General features: G+C 30.8%; 1 protein-coding gene, 1 long non-coding RNA gene and 1 pseudogene across 2 annotated transcripts; 2 read left to right on the plus strand and 1 right to left on the minus strand.

The window, feature by feature from the left end:
• Positions 1 to 1851, plus strand: LOC126720032 (uncharacterized). The gene is made up of 3 exons (XR_007653209.1): positions 1 to 29; positions 1087 to 1186; positions 1273 to 1851. It is a non-coding gene; the product is annotated as an uncharacterized LOC126720032 (long non-coding RNA).
• Positions 1852 to 16450: 14599 nt separating this feature from the next.
• On the minus strand, positions 16451 to 16963 carry LOC126719172 (pectinesterase inhibitor-like). The gene has a single exon (XM_050421756.1). It carries the CDS (start codon positions 16961 to 16963, stop codon positions 16451 to 16453), a length of 513 nt encoding a protein of 170 aa, XP_050277713.1.
• Positions 16964 to 20099: 3136 nt separating this feature from the next.
• Positions 20100 to 21979, plus strand: LOC126716906 (uncharacterized; annotated as a pseudogene).
• Positions 21980 to 22364: the final 385 nt, after the last annotated feature.

A 22364-nucleotide genomic window follows, 5' to 3' on the forward strand; every position in this document is an offset into this window, starting at 1 on the left:
CTTCGCGCCTCTTTGCTTCTCTGCTTTCTGTGAGCCACCTTACCAATATTTCATGATTTAGCTTCTCTGTTCTTTATCTCATGGTTTTGCTTTCTCTATTCTTTATTTTCATTTGGGTATTCCTTATTTTGAGTCTTTTTCTCTTTCTTGGGTTTAAATTTCTCGCACGTAGTTCTTCTTGGCAACCCCTTTTCTAAGGAAATGGTTTCCAGGATTTTATCTGTGCGTATATTGAATTTAAAGAAATCCTCTCTGCTTGAGCTTTCTCCTTCTCAATGTCCATGGAGATGTGCTCCAATGTTATTGGATTACATTTTTCTTTCAAACCCATAAAGGAATTGGCTTTATGTTGTATAACATTTAATGGGAATGATTGTTTCTTGGTATAAGACATTCTTGGCAATTAGAAAATCGTAAGGATTTTTGGTATAAGTGGATATGTATTTATAAGAAATTATCTTATATGGAAGAGTAAGTTATGATTCTCTAACATGTATACATATCTAAGAACCTATATAAAAGAGGGACATTGCATATACAAGATAGACATCATGAAATATAATACCAGTTACTTGCCCAAAAAAAAAAAAACAATTCCAGTTATTTTTCAGAATGATTGATTTATTGGGGAACCAGTTTTTGGCCAATATGATGATCTTTAGATTTGAGGAATGCATAGAGCCTTGTTCAAGCATCTCTCTTTTATTCAATTGGATCTATTAAATAAGATCAAAACTTGCACTTGTCCACCATTTTATTAAAGTCTCGTACCTGTTTAGTTTTTGTTTAAAATTTTTTAACTAAAATGTAAAACTCATCTTCTAAGTTTTACAACCTTTCATTTTAGTCACCTAAGTTTAGGTTTTATTATTTTAATTCTCTAAGTCGTAAATTTTCTTAATTCAGTCCATCCATATTTGCTCTTAACATGCCCAAAACAACATCATTTTGGCCATAATTTAATGTTTAATTTTTATTTTATTATTTATTTCTTAATTAAAAAAACCTTAATTAAGAAAAAACCCAGAAATTAATTTCCTAGTTCTCTCTCTTGATCTCTCTGTTTTGTTTTGTTCGAAAAAGCAGTTTTGAACTCTCAGCCATGGATGTGAGTATGACGAAGCTGGATTACTATGAGGACAAGTTGAAACTTCATTTTAACGCTACACTCCTCTCCTACATCAAGGTCAGTCATCACTTTTTTTTTTCATAGCTTCCCAAACACAGCCTTAAAAGAAAATTTAAACAATTTATAAAATAAAAAAATTGAAGGGCGAAGAAGACGGTTGACACCCTTTGATACTAGAGTCTAAGATCTTTCAATCACAACGTGGGGGTCAACCTGTCGACACTGGCTTCATCCAATTAGCCGATTCCAATTGTGAATTCATTGTTCAAGATGTACCAAGAAATCTCTCGCTCTTCTTCTCCCTCTCAGTCTCTCACTTATCTGGTTAGGCTAGGGATTAAACTTGTTCTTCTTCAGATGAACCAATAGTGGTGTTTTTTAAATGCCACCATAGTTCTAAGTATTATAAGAACCTATATTGGCATTTGGAAAGCGCCATCATAGGTCTAGCCCAAAAAAAAAGGTATATATATACTTTTTTTTAATGATAACGGGTGGCTGGATCGGTGGTGGCTAAGACTCTAATGCTAATGGGTTTGTGCTATTGAATTTTATAGGTTTGTGCTTGTTTTTATGTTTGTCTTTCCTGGTTCAAAAATTTATGTGTTTGATTTATTTGGGTTTGAATTTGCTTCTACATTTTGTATTGTGTTCATTTGAGAACCAAGTTTGATTTTTCTAGGTTGCTTATCGTGATTGATTTTTCTAGGTTGTTCATTGTATTTGTGTTTGATTTGTTTGGTTCTTCAAATTTTTGTCTATTTATATCTATTGTTGTTTTATTTTTATTCTTTTTTATTTATGGAATTTTTAAAATTTTAGAGCATTTAATGTTATGTTTCATAAATTTTAAAATCTATTTAATTTATATGAAATTATGAAAATTACATAACACTTTTGTAATTTACCATTTTTTTTTTTTGGTTGGTGGTTGTTGGCTATAGTGGTGTTTTGAAACGTTGTTATTGCCAATTTTAAAAAATATATATTCACCTACGGTTTTAAAAACGCCATTATAGGGTATGAACCTATAGTGGTGTTTTTGTAAAATGACGCTATAGATCTATAGTCACGATACAATAGTAATGTTTTGTGGTGCCACTATAGAAAAGTAGAAAATGCAACTATAGCCCAAATTGACCTATAGCAGTGTTTTTATGACTTACATAAAATGCCACTATAGCTCTTGTGTTTTGTAGTGATTTCATTATATTACTTTAAATTCCCAACCCCAACCGTTTGGGGTTAAATAGTGAAAATGTCCAAGAATCAAGCCACACCAATTGTAGGAACAATAATACTGAAAAATTTCTTTAAACGCTTTACAAATGCTTTTCTTTTCAGATTTTTCATTCTCTTTTCCTAGCCTTACCAATGCTTTTTCTCAATGATAGTTTTTTGTTTTAATATATACATCTTATGTGAAATAGTGAGTAGATACTGAAATTTAACAGGTAAAATGAAAAGAGATAACTTTTCGGTGTTTTTAAATGTATTTGTGGCATAAATATATAGCCACATGGCGTAATAAGAAGTGGTCAACAAACAACAAAAAGTTAAACATTTTGCTTTTACACTATTACTAATTGCTAACGCGTGTGATACACGGGAATAGTTACTGGATGAGTTTCAGGGAATTTTTTTTTTTTTTTTTTTAGTTTGAGTAGTAAGAAAAATGCATGAAATTATAATATAAAAAAATTGGCAAATTACAAATTACCCACATGTGGTTTGGTCAAAATTTAAATTGCTTACATGTGGTTTAAAAGTTGGCATTTGACCAATCTAAGATTCATTCCGTTAAGCTTTCATAACCCACCTCTGTACTTTCACTATTATAAACACAAAAAATATAATAAAAACATTAAAAAAACAATATCTAAAAGCATATTTCTAAAAATGGTAAAACTTTGGTTTAAGAACACTCTTACCAAATATGACTTTCTTGAAACCAATGTCAACACACTACTTACCACAAAGAATCACTGCAAAACATAGAAGTACTTACAATGCAAAGAGTTTTTTTCACCAGATTGTAAGGAATACAATGGGGAACATTGCTCTTTCTTGTCATTAATCATTTGCTAAGAATTTTGTATAAACCTGCTTGTAATACACTTCAAAATTTACATCTCCAGGTAAGATAAATTGGATAATCTTTATGGATAACACAATTTAATTAAATATATGATTTTCCATTTGTCTATTAACAACATTTTTAAAGTTGAAGCTGTACATAGCATAATCTCGTTCCTGTTGCATCAATTCCTTAAGATGCTGCTAACACTATGAATAGTCCTATTGAAATCATGACACCAAAAGACTAAAAAACGACATTTTTCTCCAACACTAAATTATCCTTCCACCCATGAGAAGAAATATTTGAAGCCATCTTTCTATTAGCAAAAAAAGGACTAGCCACCACCATCTCACTAAAATCAAAGCCTAACACCAATGAAACCCCAAAAAAACAATTTTTAATGGTGGCGGGTTACGGAAGTCTAATAGAATGAACCTTAAGTGGACAAAGTGCCAACTTTTAAACCACATATAGGCATCTTAAATTTTGACAAAACTACAGGTGGGTAAGTTTTAATTTGCCCTAAAAAAAGTGATTTTGATAGAAATAGTACAAAATTTTATTAGCTAAGTAGAAGAAAGCAATATTGTTTTATTTATTAGTTTTTTTTTTTTTTTTAGAAGAATAAGAGATAGAATGTTGCGTCTCTAGTTTAGTTTTTGTCGTATGTATAGGTATGTATAAGTATATACAAGATATGTTGTAATATATATATATATATATATATATATCAAAAAGTGTCTATTGAAAGGTTATAATCCTTCAAATTAAATAAACCAAAAAGTGCTAAAGTGGAAGACAATACAACCAGCTGGATTCGGATGGGCCAAACCCAAATTAGGGGTGGCCTTTCTTTTTACCCTCACTTCATTCATACATATATATATATATATATATATATATTATACTAATAACATGATTCTTTGTTTAGGTTTCATCATTTTGTGTACTAAAATATTCTCACATAAATTCTTAAACTTTCTAAAATACTCCAACCTTTTATATATATGTTTTCTTTAGAATCCTTCTGTAAAATGTAAGTAAGTATAAAATGGTTTTTTGGATTGTTAATTTTGGTTTTAAAAGGAATTAAGAGGACAATTCCGAGGACACAATTGTCATTTTGATACATCTCTTCTTCTATAGGACTTTTCGAGATTAGGGTTTTAGCACTTTGTTCTGCCTCTTTGCTCTCTATTGTCTATGAGCCACCATGCCAATATTCCATGGTTTTTACCTTCTATGTTCTTTATTTTCATTTGGGTATCCTTATTTTGAGTTTTTTCTCTTTTTGGGGTTTAAATTTCTCGCACATAGTTCTTCTTGGCAACCCCTTTTCCAAGGAAATGGTTTCAAGGATTTTATTTGTGAGTATATTGAATTTAAAGAAATCCTCTCTGCTTAAGCTTTCTCCTTCTCAATGTCCATGGAGATATTAATGTTATTGGATTACATTTTCCTTTCAAACCCATTTAGGAATTGGCTTTATGTTATATAACATTTAATGGGTGTTTGTTTCATGGTATAAGACATTCTTGCCAATTAGAAAATCATAAGGATATTTAGAATACAGATATGTATTTATAAGAAATTATGTTTTATAGAAGTGTTAGTTATGATTCTCTAACATGTACATATATCTGAAAACCCAAATAAAACATTTTATATACAAGATACCATGAAATATAATACCAGTTAGCTACCAAAAAAGAACAATACCCAATTGTTTTTCAAAATGATTGATTTATTGGGGAACTAGTTTTTGGCCAATATGTTCTTTAGATTGAGGAATGCCAAGTGCCTTGTACTACTGGTCAGCATCTGTTAATTCTTCTAATGGATCTATCAATGGTTGAAATCCCTTATCTCCAATTAGCAAGTTAAAAAAAAAAAAAAATAAAAATTGGTTGGCATATTTTAATATTTCTAATTTTATAATTGCAACATTAAAGGTAATCTCTTATCTTCAATTATCAAATTATTTTAAAATAAAAATAAATAATAATTGCGGGATGTTGTATTATTCATTTTCAAGTTAGTGATTAACTCCACAGTGTATAATGTTAAGCAAATTTTAGATAATGAACACGGGTTCTTCATTTTCAAGTTAGTGATTAACTCCACAATTTATAATGTTATGCAAATGTTAGAATTTAAAAAAAAAAAAAAAAAAATTTAGTAGCAAACATTAGATATTGAACATGAGTTTTGTGCATAATGAAGTTTGATTTGTAAAAAACTATGAAAGTGTTTGACAAATTAGATTAAAATAATCACAAACCCATGCGATATATGAGAATATATTTTATTTTGTAATGTGATATAAAATATAATTTATTTTCTAAAATTTATGTAAGATAATTTGTTTTCCTTAAGAATTAAACTATTTCTAAAAGTATTTTCCATCTCTTAATCTCTACAAATAGTCAAACATTTTCATTATATTATTATTTTTTTTATAAACTTGGGCGTGTTTGACTGTTATTATTCTTTTTTGAAGTGATCTATATTCTTTAAACTTTTGTTATAATTTGTTATATTTTTCTTTATGTTTTATTATAAAATTAGACTTATTAAAGTTTCAATTCTAAAAATAAATAAAATAAAAACTTTTAAAAGTTTCAAATTAATTATTCAAATTTCTCATTCTCTTAAGAATATTATTATTATGATAATCAAATCTTATCGCAAATTTATAATAATTGCTATTACTGAAATAATTGATAGGCACATTTAAATACATAAACATGTAAATTGTATTTTGATATGAACTCAAATTCTTACTTCCAAAATATCTAAGAATTAACTCAAAGTAAAATATTAATAGGGAGAGATAGTACCTGTGATGGAAAACTCAAAAGCACACCACCAAAATGATCAACCTAGTGTAGAGATACAAAAAACACAAAAATTCATCAATCTAAAGTAGATTTACAAGAAAGAATAAATAAGAGAGAGAGAGTAGTCACCTTTTTAAGGAGAGAATGTGAGAAATATAGCAAATTTATAAAAAAGAAGATAAAAGAAAAGGTATAGTTGTAATTTGTAAACACCAAATTATCCAAATCATGCTATGTAATAGAATAACATTATATAATGTCATAGGATAACATCTAACAATCAAAGAAATAAAAAGAAAAAATATTACAAATTAAAACACAACCAAATTGTAATTCAAAGTAGAGTTCAACACAAAAATTCATCAACCAAAATTAGTGATACAATAAAGAATTAAAAAAATTCCACAGAGAGAGAGAGAGAGTATTCGTCTTTTTGTGTGGGTAAAATATGGATTGAATGGAAGAGAATAATAAAAGTTTATCGTAAATAAAATGGGATGAAGAGGGTAAAAATATAGCCTGACAGACTTCCATCAAATGGGCCTTACGTATCCATGTCTGTGGGCCAATAGAAGGCAAGCTCAACTTGTGCAAAGGCCTGTTATGGATAGATACAACAGGAACCCCAGATGGAAAATACTTGCGACACACTCCTAATCACTATAGAATCCTAGCATGAAGAGGATTCTGAAAGATACGCGCGTAAATGAAGATCTTCTTTACAAGGAAATGTCTTGTCCATCACGTTTGGGACTATTCAAGAGGATTCCTATAGGGAAAAGACTTCTACGCCAAGGAAGAGATGCCAAACTTCTTCTATTATAAAAACCCCAATACCCTCATAAACCAAGGTACACATAATTCACCATTCTCTAGCACTCTAGAGTTGTGAGAATAGTTCTAACTTAACTTTTGGAGGGTATTTGGCCGGCACCACACCGGTGCTCTCTGTTAGGTCTTCTCTCTTTTTTGTGCAGGTATTGTTATGAGCGTGCAAGGATCGTGTAGCTCACTAGTGATATTTATGGCATCATTATGGGGAAAGAAGAGTAAAAAGAAAAGAAAGATAAATGGATGAAAGAATTGTAAATTTGTAATGTTAAAGCATTCTCATCAAAGGTGGGATAAATGCTAAAAGCTATTTTTAGCAACAAAACCACTAAAAAAACCCTACATCAATGGTGCTAAATTTTAAATTTTTTAGCACCTTGTTACAATAAGATGTTATTATTAACACCCTATTGAAGCAAGTTGCTACTCATTTTTTATTCCCCTTCTCTCTCTGTCCCCTCATATCTCACTCTTTGCTCTCTCTCAAAAAGAATAAATAATGATAAATAAATAATAAATAATATTTTAATGAAGTGGGAAAAAAAAATATAGAAGTTTTGATGTTAGGTGTATTGTAAGGTGATGTGTTAAATGCTATAAAGTTGGTTTTTTAGGTACTAAATGCTTAAATTTTTAAAACTTTTGATGAGAATGCTCTAAGGAATAGAATAATGGGAAGATAAAAAGGTAAAAGGGAGGAGGGGGGGAATGTTGAAGGAAGTGTAATTGTAATGTGAGAATTTAATAAGGTGAAAAATAGTTAAAAAGGAGAGAGAAAATGTTGTAAATGGCTGCTAATCATATACTATATATAATAGCAGAAACTGAGAGAAAGTGGATTCCTACAATTAAGGCTGTGCTGACAAATAGGATAACTGTCTATCTAAAATCCAGACACGTTTCAATTTAAAAAGCGATACATTATATTGTTTTAAAAGCTACAACACCGTTCGACTGTTTTTTTGGTATATTAAAAAAAAAACCCCAAAATAAAATAAAAAACATGTTGCAATTAAAAAAACCCTAGCCATCTTTTGTCATTAGACTCCATTGGATATTTTCTCTCTCTAAAAGAAAACGCCTACCGATACTGCGGCATAGAGGAAGGGAAAAACTTGCGATCCAGTGAAGATTCGTACGGTTGGCCATCGCCATCCCATGCCAGACTTAGACAATGAAGCCATATTGTGATGCAGAGAAACAGAAGAAGAAAAAAAATTAGAAACTGCAATCCAGCAGAGAATCGTGCGATTAAAGGTTTCTCTTCTTTCTTTTTTCCGTTTCCTTTTGGATTTTCTTTCTTCGTATGTTTGTTGGTTTGAAACACGCTATTCTGATCTGTGTGTATATGGATTTGCACCGGAGAGGTGGAACTATGGGTGAATCTGAACTTTCGATCGGGCACTTTCTCCTTCCCTCTCTGTATCGGTAGGTTTTTTTAGTTGCAAACCTTTTGTTTATTTTGCTTAAACCATTTTTAATAAAAAAATTAATATATATATATACACACACACAAAGCCCATGTGTTCTGTTTTTAATTTTAGACAGTGGGGTTTTTGTTTTTGAGAGATCCATTTGGGCATTATTTATGATTAAGGTATTTTGGTTAGATTGGTTATGATTTAGGTTTTTTGGTTAGGAGTAGTTTTGTTTAATTTATGTAAATAGACGGGTTAGAATTGGTTTAATCTCTTACTCTATTGTCTTCTTTAGGTTTGCTGTCAATTTAGGGATTTGAGATACAGAGATAGAATTCGGCGCAACTCCATGACTAACATAATCGGAACTAACAACAGACCAACTAAAGGTACGTATCAGTTTTCTGTGTTCGGATATGAACTTAAATTCGGATGTTCATTCTCTTTCTTTAGATGTTTTGTTGTGAATATTAATTCTTACGGCATGATCTGCATTCAGAAAATTCTCTTTCTTTAGATGTTTTGTTGTGAATATTAATTCTTACGGCATGATTTGCATTCAGAAATGCATAATAGTGAAAGCTTTTCAAACTTGGCAGAACCAAATCACAAATGCATCCTATATAGATCCCTATCACTTTTTTAATCTTTGTGCTTTTGAATGTTCGTTTGTTTAATTAATGACTTTTCAAGCTCTTTGAATTGCTGCCTCTCCTCTCTTTTTACTGTTTTCTCTACCAGAAAATGAAAAACCCATTTCTTTTTTACTATTTCTCTACCAAAAAATGAAAAACCCATTCCTTCTTTGATTTCTAAAATTTCAAATACAATTATAAATCATTTTGTTCATTTACTTTATTCCTGTTTCAATTGGCTTTGATTTACATGTTTTAGCCAGCTTCTATCTTTACAAATTGATTTCTTTAGCCAATTCTCTCTTCTACTTAGTTTACATCTTTATTGCTGCTTTTTGTTATTCGAATTTGAATTAAAATCCGGATGTTTATTCTGTCTCTTTCAATGTTTTGGCCTCAGATTATAATTTTAGTTTTTCCTACTTTATTAATATTATAATCTTTTCCAAATTGGAATTATTATATTCTTTGATTATTTACTACCTTCTTTGAAATTGAAAATTATAGGTAATACTAAACAAAGTTGCACAATGACATCAGAGACAATCTAAGTCATTATTTGTTCTGCATTCATAGGGATAGGTAGTTGGTAAAAGAAAAAAAGGGCCAAATAAAACCTCTCCCTCCTTCCAATTGTTAATTTGACACCCATTCTGTTTCGCTTCTTTTCTGCAGCACCTATATCCAAGGTCAGCATTTTGTTACTTGATGTGTTATACACTTTATTTTGATGCTTTCTTTTTGATTTATTGTAATCCTTTTTTTTTTTTTGGGAGTGGCATCATGGGGTTTAGTCCTTGAATATGTGTCGGAAAAAATATGTTCTTCGTTCAATAATGGTTGATTTCTAAGCATTTAATTTTTTTCAATGTTTGTAGGTTTTGTTGTTTGGGTTGCTCTGAATAAGTATATGATTCATAAAGTATTTCATGTTCACATAATTTTTCATATGTGCGTGCATCCAGCCTTTGGTGTTAGTTTTTGAGTTTTTATTTAAAATTTTGCTTTGCAACTCAATGAAAAGATAAAAAGAAGGTAGTGGGCTGATTTTATATTGATGAGTAAATACTGTTTTGCTGCATTACTGAATCAAGATTTAAGGTTTGACTACCTTTTTCCCTAATTTCCTTCTTTTTTTTCCCAATTTCTTGAGCTTTGTTTTGTTTAGTTTCTTGAATTGATTATGTTCTGTCGATGGCTGCATGCTAAAGGATTACTAAATCAAAGTTTTTTTTTTTTTTTTTTTTTTTTTTTTTTTTTTTTTTTTTTTTTGGGAGTGACATGATTTGGAGGTAACAATAGATGAAGCTTTGCCTTTGTTGTTTTTCTTCTTGATATTTAATTTAACTATTATTTTTTTATTGGTATATATCTCTGATTTACTAGAATGCTTATTATTTTGTTTTTGTTTTATTTTTTTTGGAGCATCTTACGCTTTCCTTTTGCTTTAATAATAATTTCTCATATATTTCAAAATTGTTCTATTAGACTTTGTTTCTTTTAATTTTCTCAGGCTGATAAACTTAATTTATTGGCAGGTTTTCTTAAATGTTGTTGTGGTTAGATTTGTTTATTTTCTTAATTTATTTGTTTTTATTGTGTATGTCTTTGTGTTTTGGATTGAGTGCTTATAGATGCTTTAATTTTATTCATTTATTGTATGAATAGAAGATTGCATAATAATGGGTGAAAAGATTCATGAATTCCATAACTTGGATGTGTGTATAATCTAAAATTTGCTTCAAAAACGTCAAAAGGGTACTAAGCAAAATGCATCAAAGAAAAAAAATATATAAACTCTAATGTATATACTACCTTACTCTATGAGTCTTTATGTATTACATTATATTGTTAAATTTTTTTTAGTTTCTTTAGAAGAGTAAACTGAATGTGCTGTTAAGTTACTATGACTACCATATTTCCTTTACGAATTATCATATTAAATCTCCAATATACATATGATTTAGTTTTAAACTGTTTAAAATTTGAAAAATTGGCAATTTTAACAAAATTTCTTATCCTGTTATTTCGATAAAATTCAGATTTGTAACATTCACCAAGTGTTCTCAAGAAACATTGCTAGATAAAACTAACAAGTTAGGGCAGCCTTACTATCATTCTTATCCTTTTGGCTCCTACTCTTTTCAATTCCATGTTAATATGATAAAATTTATTCAATTCGTCATTGAAGTTGGCTCCATTTTTGCCTCCAATGGTGAAAGAAAAATCGAAATAGATACTTATCAAAGAACATTGAACCATATTTAAAAGCTGATAGGTGTTAGTGATCACAATGAAAAGATGGAGAATTTTCTTTTTCATATTAATATGTATTAGTGCTTTTTAAGTATTTTCTTTTGGTTCAAACACAAGCTTCTGATATGTAAGTGTATATTTATGTTAAAGCTCCTGCTATATATTGATCATAGATTAAGAAAGGTGAATGAAGAAAAGCACCAGCTTTATTGACAGTGTTGTTAAAAGCGTGCTTTAAGCGCACTTAAGCTCAAAGCTCGAAGCCCCAAGGCTCCAGCGCTTTTTGCCTCAAAAGCTAAGCTCATTCAAAGAAGCGCGCTTTAGGCGCGCTTTTTTGCGCTTTTTCAAAAAGCTCAAAGTGCGCTTTTTAGAGCTTTTTTATATTTTTCAAAAAAGAAAAACCAAAACTAAATTAAAGCTATAAGATCTTGACATTATTGATATAAACCATTGATTTTGTATATTTTTAGTGTAAATTACTTATCAAAAAAAAAAAATATTTTGAGTATAACTTGTCCTAAAACCCAACCCACAACCTCCCAGATCTTCTTTATTTTTATTTTTTCTCCTTGAAACGGTAACCCAACTAGATCCTTGGTACCAATTACCATGTTGCAATGTCCTCATATTCTTAGCTCATTCATGGAAAAAAAAAAAAAAAAAAACGTATGATATAATATATGTGGTAATTGTTTAATTACTTTAGTGGTTGATTTTGAACATAGCAAACTAATTCTTCCAGAGTTATAGTCATTAAGTGATTAAATTATTAACTAATATTACTAATTAGTCATAGGGGCATTATAAATATAGGAGATTTAAGAAAAGATATTACATGGAAGTACTGATATCTAGCTTATCCAAAAAAATAAAATGACTTGACTAGCAATTTTTGTGTTAAAATTGCAAAAGTAGGGCATATCTAAATGTTATATGAATTATATAAAAATTTTTCTTTCAATTTATATGATCATTTGATTGTTGCATTTCTCATTAATAATAATTTTTAAATTTTTAAAATTATTTTTTAAAAATGTGCGCTTCACTTCAATCTGGCACGCGCTTGCGCTTTGCACTTTGCACCTAGGCTCCAAGAGCCCTTTGCGCTTAAGTGCGCCCCTCGCTTTTAACAACACTGTATATTGACCTATGCTGTAGATAGATACTTTAATAAAGAAAGGAGGAGGGTAGTGATTGTTGTTTATTGATTTCTGCTGAAAAGTTTACTAAGTATAAAAGTAATTGCATTTTCTTCAATGATCAAAATGAATCTCATGTTTTCAATTTGAAAGATAGAAGCTTTAGAGATTTACAGAATATCCATCCAGCTTGGCTTTTCTCAAATTTGCCTTAGGCATATGTAAGGTAGTACACTTCCAAAGTTTCTTATTGAGTTAAAATAAAGGAAAACATTAAGAAAGTGTATGTAAATGATGCTGACAAAATGTGAATAGGTACAGTTTTGCTGCTAACAAAATGCATCCATCCGGGTTTTCAACACCAGTTGATGGTGCCCAGTTTGTTTCACCTGCGCTGATTCAATTAAAATCTACCATTTTAGAATCTCAAGGGAGTATATTACCTCCACAAGCAGCATTTACTTCAGTTGAAATTGAATGTTACAGATTTTTTTTTTTTCCCCTTTGATTTGGTTATGAACTAAGAATTTAAGTTAGTTTTGATTTAAGCTTTTGGGTTGGGTTAGTTATATAGTGAAAAGGCATGTCTGTTTTATTTCAATGTAATTTGTCAGGCTCCTATGTAAATACCACCAAGGTTCAAAATGTGAAGTTGTATTTCTATTGTACAATTTTATTATATTTTCACTTTAACACTCGATTTGCTGTCATTTTTAACAGCATGATCAAATGATTAAAATAAATAGAGTGAGAAGTATGATGTGTTGAGATTTGAATACAAAGTAGATTTACTTGCTAAGCTGACCGTTATTTTAAGTTATGTGTGTTCGGCTATCTACATAAGCTCATTAGATTATTGTATATGTAAATAATGCTATGTAGAGTCATTTTTGGTGAGTAGGCACAGTTTTGCTGCTAGCAAAATTGAAATTGAATGTTACAATTTTTCATTTTTCATTTTTTTCATTTTTTTTCTCCTAGGTTGTGATGACTGAGAGTCTTTAGAATGTATAGTGATAATAATTTCTCTTCTACTTATGAGATTTCAAATGATCCCGCATATTGCGCGGGTTAAACACTAGTGTGGCTTAATAAAAAAGTAAAAAGGATAAATACTAACTTTTAAGTGTTTTATATATATATATATATATATATATATGTATATATATATATATATATATGTTTCTCAAAAAAAAAGTTACATATATATATATATATGGTCATGAATTAAACTTGAAGCGAAATTGATCTAATTTGGATTAAATTTAGTTTATTATGTAGTTTGTCTATAGCTAGGTTGAAATCAATTTTTATATTGTTTTTTATATGCTTTTTTGAATGAAAAGCATCAAATATAGACCAAATTCTTTAAATTAAGAAAAACTATCAAACCAAAAAAATTCACAATTCAATAGAATTTGATGACTTGTTAAATAGCTCTTTGGCCACTAGTCTCAAATCCATTTCCACAGTGAAATTTAATTGCAGCACTTATGCATTCTCTATTTCATGTCTGATTTTTATTTCAAACCTTTTTTTTTTTTTTTTTAATTGGGTAAATGACATATTTGGTCCCTATCGTTAAAGTTATTTGTCAATTTGGTCACTGACATTTTAAATATGTCAATTTGGTTCTTAACCTTTTAATATTGTGTCAAAATGATTCTTACCGTTAAATGTTTGATGGAAAATTTTGACATAGTTAACGGTGGAATTAAAATATAATTTTTATGCCACTCAAGTTGCCACATGGGATTTTATAAATATATATATAAAGAAAAAACTTTACGAAAATTAAAATCACAAACATATTTAGGATTTAAAATTTGAACAGAAGAAAAATTCTTTAGATTTAATCTTAACATCTTTGGAGCTAATGGAACTCTTCAATTGGATTTTTTTTTTTTTTTTTTTTTTTGGCAGCTTCACTTCAAAAAAAGCGGTCTATAACTGCGTTTCAAAAACGTGGCTTAAACAAGCGTAGCAATAGGCCTATAGCCGCGTTTTTGTAATTGCGGCTAAAGGTTTGACCTATAGCCGTGTTTTTTAACCACGACTATTTAGGCCTATAGCCGCATTTTTCATAAACGCAACTCAAAGTCTAACCTGTAACTGCGTTTTTTTTGTAGTGCTTCCTTCGTAAGCTCTTTTCATTTAATTTGCCTATCATATTTTGCAGCTAATGGAAGATCAAAATCAACTACTAAATCCCACCTAAAGGCTTCATGAGTTCTCAGAATAAATGAAAAATAAATTTGAATGCAGCGTCCATTGAAACTCATCTAGCATATAGCTTATCTATACTTGAACTTTGTTACTGGAGTTAAGCAGTTGTATGAGCCCTGTGTTGGAACTTTCCACAAACACCTTATGTGCGACCACAAATAATCACCATTCCTTCAAGTACAGCAGCAGCAGTTCACGTACCCATAAATAATCACTTCAAGTACCACAATAGCATTTCAATCACAATACCCACATTAGAGACGAGCTGTTATACCCACACAAGAGTTCTTCAAAGCAATAGCTTGTCCATTATTACACAGCCATGCATTTGTTTTGAAGAACTCTTGTTGTGAAGGTACCCAACGAGACAGCAATGGTTTCTTGCCACATCACCCTTTGAGAAAAATCTAGAACCTCCAGATCCGAGGAACTCCAATGATCCCCATGTCCTACATAGTTTGATCTCTCTCCCTCATGTCCTTTCTCTTCTTCTCCTCAACGTTCCTAGGGTAGGGACTTCGGTTAGGTTATGTCGTGTTTTGTTGTTGTTCAATTTGATTTTTCAGATCTACCAGTTTTGCTAATTAATATATTTGATTAGCTCAAACGAATTCAATTTGGCTGATTTTTTTTTTTTTTTTTTTTTTTTTTTAAATTAAGGCTGCATGGCATCTCATGTGGTAACTTAGATTAATATTTTAATATCATTGTTAGTCATCTCAACATTTTCTATTTAATACTTAACAGCAAGGACTATTTTAACACAATATCAAAAAGTTGAGGACCAAATTGACGTATTTAAAAGGTTAGGGACCAAATATGTCATTTATCCTTTTAAATTTTTGCCCTCCTATGAATTTATTACCTGAGAGGTGGTAGTTAGTTAGCATTACCCATCAATGTGAAACAATGTTCTGAGTCCGTCCTTTCCAAAGCAAAGAAAAATAAACGAAAAAAAAATAGGATTCACATGATTTTGTAGCTTATACTTGGTACCACTGTCCTTACAATTAAAGTGGATCATGCATAGTGTGGGTTTAAATTAGTGCAATTGGTAAATTGCTCTTATATTAAATAAAAGATCTAAGATGGAATCTTGTCAAAACCATAAAGAAATCTATTAATATGTTGACCTAATTGTAAGAGCAATTACCTAATCAGCATATAATACAATTTCAAATATTTTGGTATAAATGAAAAAAAAAAAAAAAAAAAAAAAAAAAAAAGTGAAGTAAAGGTTTTAGACCGCAAATCAGATCCATATCATTCTGGCTTAAGCTTATTTTCATACCATTCATTCAAGGTGGTTGAAGACAATTACTATGACAACTATAACCAATTAAGGAGAGAGAAGAGAGCAGAGTCATTAATTTCAATGCATTGACTAAAGACCAAAATCGAATCTGTATGCCTATCATAATGTCAACTACAAGAATCAATTCCTTTATATAATTGTTACTGGTGGCTAGTCACTAGTGCACCAATCTTTTGGGCTCCTTTCTTTTATTGAGAGTCTGAATTAAATTCTCTTTTCTTTTTCTTTTTTTCAATTCTATAATGTCTAAGCTAGAGGTACGTTGCATTAGACCTAAGAATTAACATGCATTCTATTGCAGCTAATATTGGTTGTGTTAGGGCCTTAAGAAGCATGCATTGCTTGTGCTATGAGCCTATGAAAAAAAACAAAACATGAAATAAGATAATAATAAGATGTATTGAATTGTATCAATTATAAACCATTAGCTAGTACAAACTATAGTAGATGTCATTGATACTTCATAGAATATGGAATATTTATTCAATTTTTTTGGTAACTAAAAACTAGGGCAACACGGAGATAAATGAGCACCAACTTGATTGTTGGAAATCTTATTCATGTCAACATGGAATCAAGGCTTAGAGCTGATTGGTAATGGCTAACACATTGCTGCTTAGCTGGGTAAATTTGGTATTCGAAGCAGACATTGGAGACTTGATGGACTGATCTTGGAAACCTTGCTCACACGAGTCTGCATCGTTCATGGCAGCTGAAACCCATGTATTAACATCATTATATTTCTTATTTCCCAAGGCAACGGTCGAGTCCTGAATTTGATCAATTGCATCTCCATAGTTCTCAGCGCAATCGGTTAGGGCTTGCTTCAAGCCCTCGTCCTTCGCTGAACCTTGCAGTTTGGTGATTTCGGCATTTATTTCGCCAGCTTTCTTCCCTGTATGTTTTAGTGCAACTTTGGCTATAGTCAGGAGATCTTTTGCTGATTTGGCCTCAGAGTCCAATTGAAGAGTGCTTAGGCACAGTGACTTGTACGAAGTATAACCACAAGCTCGATCAATCAAGTTCTGGCAAAAAATTTGGGTTGGAAAGACAGCCAAAAGAAGCACAAAGACGAGGCTTGAAATGGGATTCATGTTTTCACTATAATGTTTTCTTTTCAGATAAATTTTATGTTTTTAAATAGGTGTGGTCAATCTAGCTATTGGACTTTTCTTTTTCTTTTTTGGGTGTTTTTGAGAAACTTGTAGCTATTGGACTATGGTTATATAGAGAAGAGTTGGAATGTGATCGGTTCTAAGTTCAATTACCTATTTTGAAAGATGATCTATAAAAAGTAAATGGAATATTTTAGTGCAGGATTGAATTACATATGACCACACAACCACACTGTTTAACCAGTCCCTTTGATCTTATAGTGGTTATTATGAGTTGGTTGAATATAGAGTTTGTATTTAGAACCATCCACTCCCAAGTTTCCAGGAAAACTTTTCCATCTTACCTTTATTTTTAATTGACATAAGTGATTATTATCTTTTTGGGGTTAAGTAAGGGCCGGCCCTAGACATTTTGGAGCCTAAGGCGAGAACTAAAATTGGGCATTTTTTATACTTATGTATTAATTAAATTAATATTTATTTAATATATTTATATTATGATATATTTCATTTAAAATTTATTTTTTGGTGAATTTCTTGCTAATTAGTGATATGTTCATCTAAATTTTGTGTTATATTTTGTTTATTACTAATAACAAATTTATCCATTGATCCTTTTTGAGACTCAATTAGTTTTTCTTCTTTTTCTCTTTTTTTTAAGTTTTTCATATCCAAATGCATATTTTCTAGTAAACATTTCTAATCAAACAATATATTTATAAAGACTAAAATAAAAAATAACTTTCAAGTATAGAGCAAATGAGAAATAGCACCTGATTTATATAAAAAATATTGTTGTAGTTTCATTGAACAATAACAAGTTTTTAGCAATCTCAACCTGCATAAATAAAGATTTATTCATTATATTACCAATAACTAATATATATATATATATATATATATATATACACAAGATTAAAATTAAAGAAAAAAAAAAATAAGTATAGCCATAACAAAAGTACAAACCCAACCCAGCCAAGAAGATGCCAAGATGGCCACACAAGTCTTATTAATAAGACCCACCCACAAAAAACACAAAACAAATCCTATTACACCAACAACAACAACCAAAAAAAAGAAGCCTTGAAGGCCCAAATGTCCAACCATAACTCAATATAAACAGGCCAGTCTTAACAAATAAAAGGTAGAGAAATCCAAGCCATATACCTCAAAAGTCAAAACTCATCCATCTATAGAATCAAAACGCAGTAGTGAGAAAAAAGAAAAAAAAAAAGAAAAAAGAAAAAAAAAAGGCAGTCGACAGTCCTCACTCCTCAATCAATTTAGAGTTTTTAGATTAGATGTGATCAAATGATTTAGATTGGACGAAGCTTGAGCCAGGCAACTAGCAATAGTGGAGAGAAAGAATGAGATAGGCAGAGAGCAAGAGCTGAGAGAAAGAAGCTGAGCAAGAATGAGAAAGAGAAATGGTAAAAATTTTAGGGATTTGAGGTTTTTTATTTGTGATTGTTTTGTGGTTAATTTCTTAGACCGGATTTGTAGTTTATCTTGTTGAATTTTAGTTTGTCTAAAGGATAATGATGTTATTTTTGGGACAATTGATTTTGTTTAGACCAAAAAAAAAAATTTGTGCTACCAATGTTTATCTGGATATAATAGAAATTTTGTTTTTTGGTCAAAAGGATGTGCTAGATAGGCCCAGCCCTGGGTTAAGTCTTGTTGTATAAGAATGTTCTTCTCTATTTCATTTAATTATCTATTTTCCTAATAGAAGTTTGGGTACTTGTTTGGATCCAATATTAATCTATAAAGTATTGGTTCCATAGTCATGACCATTGTTAAGAATGAAGGGGCTTGATTTTACTTTCCTTCCCAAATAGAAATATAGGTGAGGGAAAATTGATGGGTTCTACCCCTTAGAAATAGGGATAAGATAACCAGAATTGCACATAAAAATTAAGAATAGGTTTAATGACAACTTTTTTCATAATTTGCTAAAGTAACTAATTGTGAATGATGGACAATATAAGTAGTGTTAGTACATATTTGATAGACTGTAATAGACATTGTAATGTGATGGCTATTCATATGGTTTAGCTATTTTTTAGTTAGTTATTTTTACACTACATAGAATAATAATTCCTTATGAATAGCTATTTTTCAAAATGAGGAATAACTATTCCCCATTAAAAAATTTGTAATAGCTTTTTTTAGTAAGTGCAATAATCTCTAAAATTAATATATATTCAAATAAACGAACTTTTCATATACAAGTAACAATTATAAAAATAAAAAATCATTAAAAAATAACTCATTTCTCTCTCAATTTTTTTTAAAAAAATATTATTTTAAAAAAATTGTATGAGTAAAATATTTCATAAAATAAATTTTAAGTTATATTCTAATGTTACAACTCACAACCAAACTTATGAATAGGTTTAATTATTCTATTACAACACATTTTATTCTCAATAATAAATATTACAATTTTTGTCGTAATTCTCATTCAGTGTACTAAACATGCCTTTAACAGTAGGCTCATGTAAAAATAATTGTCAACCACTAACAACTTGCCACCAACACGTTGCAAAAATAAAAATTAAAGAGAGTGAAATTTTGTGTCAATGGCAGAGTTGATAAGAGGAACAACAAATTGTAAAAATAAAAATTAAAGAGAGTGAAATTCGTTTCAATAGCAGGGTTGTTAAGAGGAACAAATCCCATTGTTGAAATTTCTAATTTTATGAATAGCACCAAAGTTTAAAACTGAAATGGGAAAAGACCCACATTGAGTCATCATTGTATTCTGGTCCCTCCCATTAGCTATAAGCTATAGATGGTTTTAATAATATCTTCACAAAATTGGCATAGACTTACGCTTTCAAAGTTTTATTTATAAAATACTATCATGTATTTTTTGGTAAACAAATGCTATCATGTATGATTACATGTAATCCTGACATGAGCTCCAGCATTAATGTTCTGTTACTGTGTTCTTCCCCGACAGTCCTTTGCCTTGAAAAGCCACGCTAGACCTTCCCAAAAGCAGAAGCAAGTTATTTAATTAGAGACTCAACTTTTCTGTGCCCTGCATTAACTCCTGTACTGTTCATAACACCTCTCTTTAAATCCACTAGCTAGCTACTTTCACCACCCTATGAAGCTTAAGCTCATGAGAAAGAGCAAGAGAAAAAAAAAAAAAAAAAAGAGTTTTTACTTCTTAGACAGAGAGACAGGCATGGAGGGGATAGATGATAGGATTGTGAGTGTCAATGGCATCAAAATGCACATAGCAGAAAAAGGACAAGGCCTAGCAGTACTATTCGTCCATGGCTTCCCTGAGCTTTGGTACTCCTGGCGCCACCAGATTCATGCTTTGAGCTCAATTGGATACCATGCTGTAGCACCAGATCTCTGGGGCTTCGGTGACACTGAAGCACCAACTTCCATCACCAACTACACCTGCGATCACATTGTCAATGACCTTGTTGCTCTCATTGACTCTCTGGGTGTGGACCAAGTGTTTCTTGTGGCACATGATTGGGGAGCCATCATGGGTTGGTACTTGTGCTTGTTTAAGCCTGAAAGAGTGAAGGCATTTGTGTGCCTTAGTGTTCCATTCACGCCAAGGAGCCCACAGATGACTACTATATATGCAGATTTCAGGTTCTTGTTTAGCTAACATAACCAGATTTGGTTTCTTGTATGCTTAAATGATCATGTTTTAGTATAAAATCTTATTTGTTTAATCCCATTTACCTCTTTGGTGCCTAGTTTCTATGAAACAGCTGAAACAGTTAGGTAAGCAAGATTGTTTGATTTGAGCAAAGGCTCTCTAAGTCACATTATTTGCTTTGTTATGATTCTTGCTCAAGATTTTTAGGCTTAGACTTTAGTACACGTTACATTCCAAGTTATAAGAGGCTAATCTTGGACTCTGAAAATTGAAAACCAAAACATGGTAACTAATATCTTATATCGCCACCCAATTTTACTTTGATATTTCCATATGTGTTGCAGGCACCAGGAGAAATTGAAGCTGAGATTGCTGAAATAGGTACAGCAAATGTACTCAAGACCATTTTATCAATTCGAAAACCAGGTCCACCCTGCTTCCCTAAAGGAAATGCATTTTTTGGAATCCGTACCAATGCTTCAATTTCCTTGCCCTCTTTGCTTTCAGAAGAAGAGCTTACTTATTATGTCACAAAATTTGACCAGAAAGGCTTCACTGGAGGATTGAACTACTACCGAGCAATTGACCAGTATGTTACAAACTTCAATGAAAATATTTCAAAATCTAAATGTCAAAACATTTCTTATGCTTAAGACTTGATATGTAACAAATTCTAGGTGCCCCTTTCATGTTTAAGGTTTTAATTCTTAAATCTTACTATGTATAGAGTCATGTTTTTTAAAATGACTATAACTTAGATTTGTAATATTTAATATGAAACATGAGATTGATTCATTTCAGATGGAGATGATCCTCTTCCAAAACGCTCACCCGGCACGTTTTTAATCAACAAAAGAACCAAAATCTTGGGTTCACATAAAATATAAGCATGAAACTTAAATCTTGGCCTTCCTTAACATTAAATATCCCAGTACTTTGGTATTCATAAAACAAACGTTTGAGAATTAGTTTCTGATTATTGCAGAAACTGGGAGGTCACAAAAAAATGGACCGGAGTGCAAGTGAAGGTACCTGTGAAGTTCATAGTGGGGGATTTGGACATGGTGTACACCACCCTGGGGACAAAGGAATACATACACAATGGTGATTTCAAGAAAGATGTGCCATTTTTGGAGGAAGCTATTGTGATGGAAGGGGTAGGTCACTTCATCAACCAAGAAAGAGCAGAGGAAATCAGTTCTCACATCTATGACTTCATTAAGAAGTAGTTCAAATAAATTCTGTTAGTAAATACTGTAAATTGTGCACTGTTTCTATGGCTTCATTAGGAATTCAATCTGTCACCTCTTGTGGCACTAAGCTTGGTGGTTGAATAGACCTTGTCATATGATCTACAAGGCTGCTTTATTAAGTATGAATTTCTGTTTGAATATCTATTTCTTTACAGTTATTTCATTATTATTGAGAAGCACATATTGGTACATGGATTCCCCAAATCCCAGTTATTCATGGCTGGTTAAAATTTGAATTTAAATTGTTGTGTTAAGACTCACTGAGTGTGTGTGTGTGTAAATTACTAGTAAAAAGAATTATATAGTTATTTTTGTAGAAGTGGAAGTTTAATGGAAGTAGATAGGAGCTTCTAAAAGAAGCCAAAAAGACTTTCATAAATTAAAAAATAAAATAACATAACCAAAAGGCTATGCAAGAATCAAAGAATGGCAAAATAGAGATTTCTTGCTCGTCATGTCCCAATTATTGTTGGATTTAAGTGCAAAAGCC

This window comes from Quercus robur, chromosome 3 (genome assembly GCF_932294415.1).
Source record: "Quercus robur chromosome 3, dhQueRobu3.1, whole genome shotgun sequence".
NCBI classification, from domain to species: domain Eukaryota; kingdom Viridiplantae; phylum Streptophyta; class Magnoliopsida; order Fagales; family Fagaceae; genus Quercus; species Quercus robur.

Bases quoted from the DNA above. Each gene is read 5' to 3' on its own strand.
- LOC126719172 (XM_050421756.1), bottom strand. From the start codon at position 16,963: ATGAATCCCATTTCAAGCCTCGTCTTTGTGCTTCTTTTGGCTGTCTTT.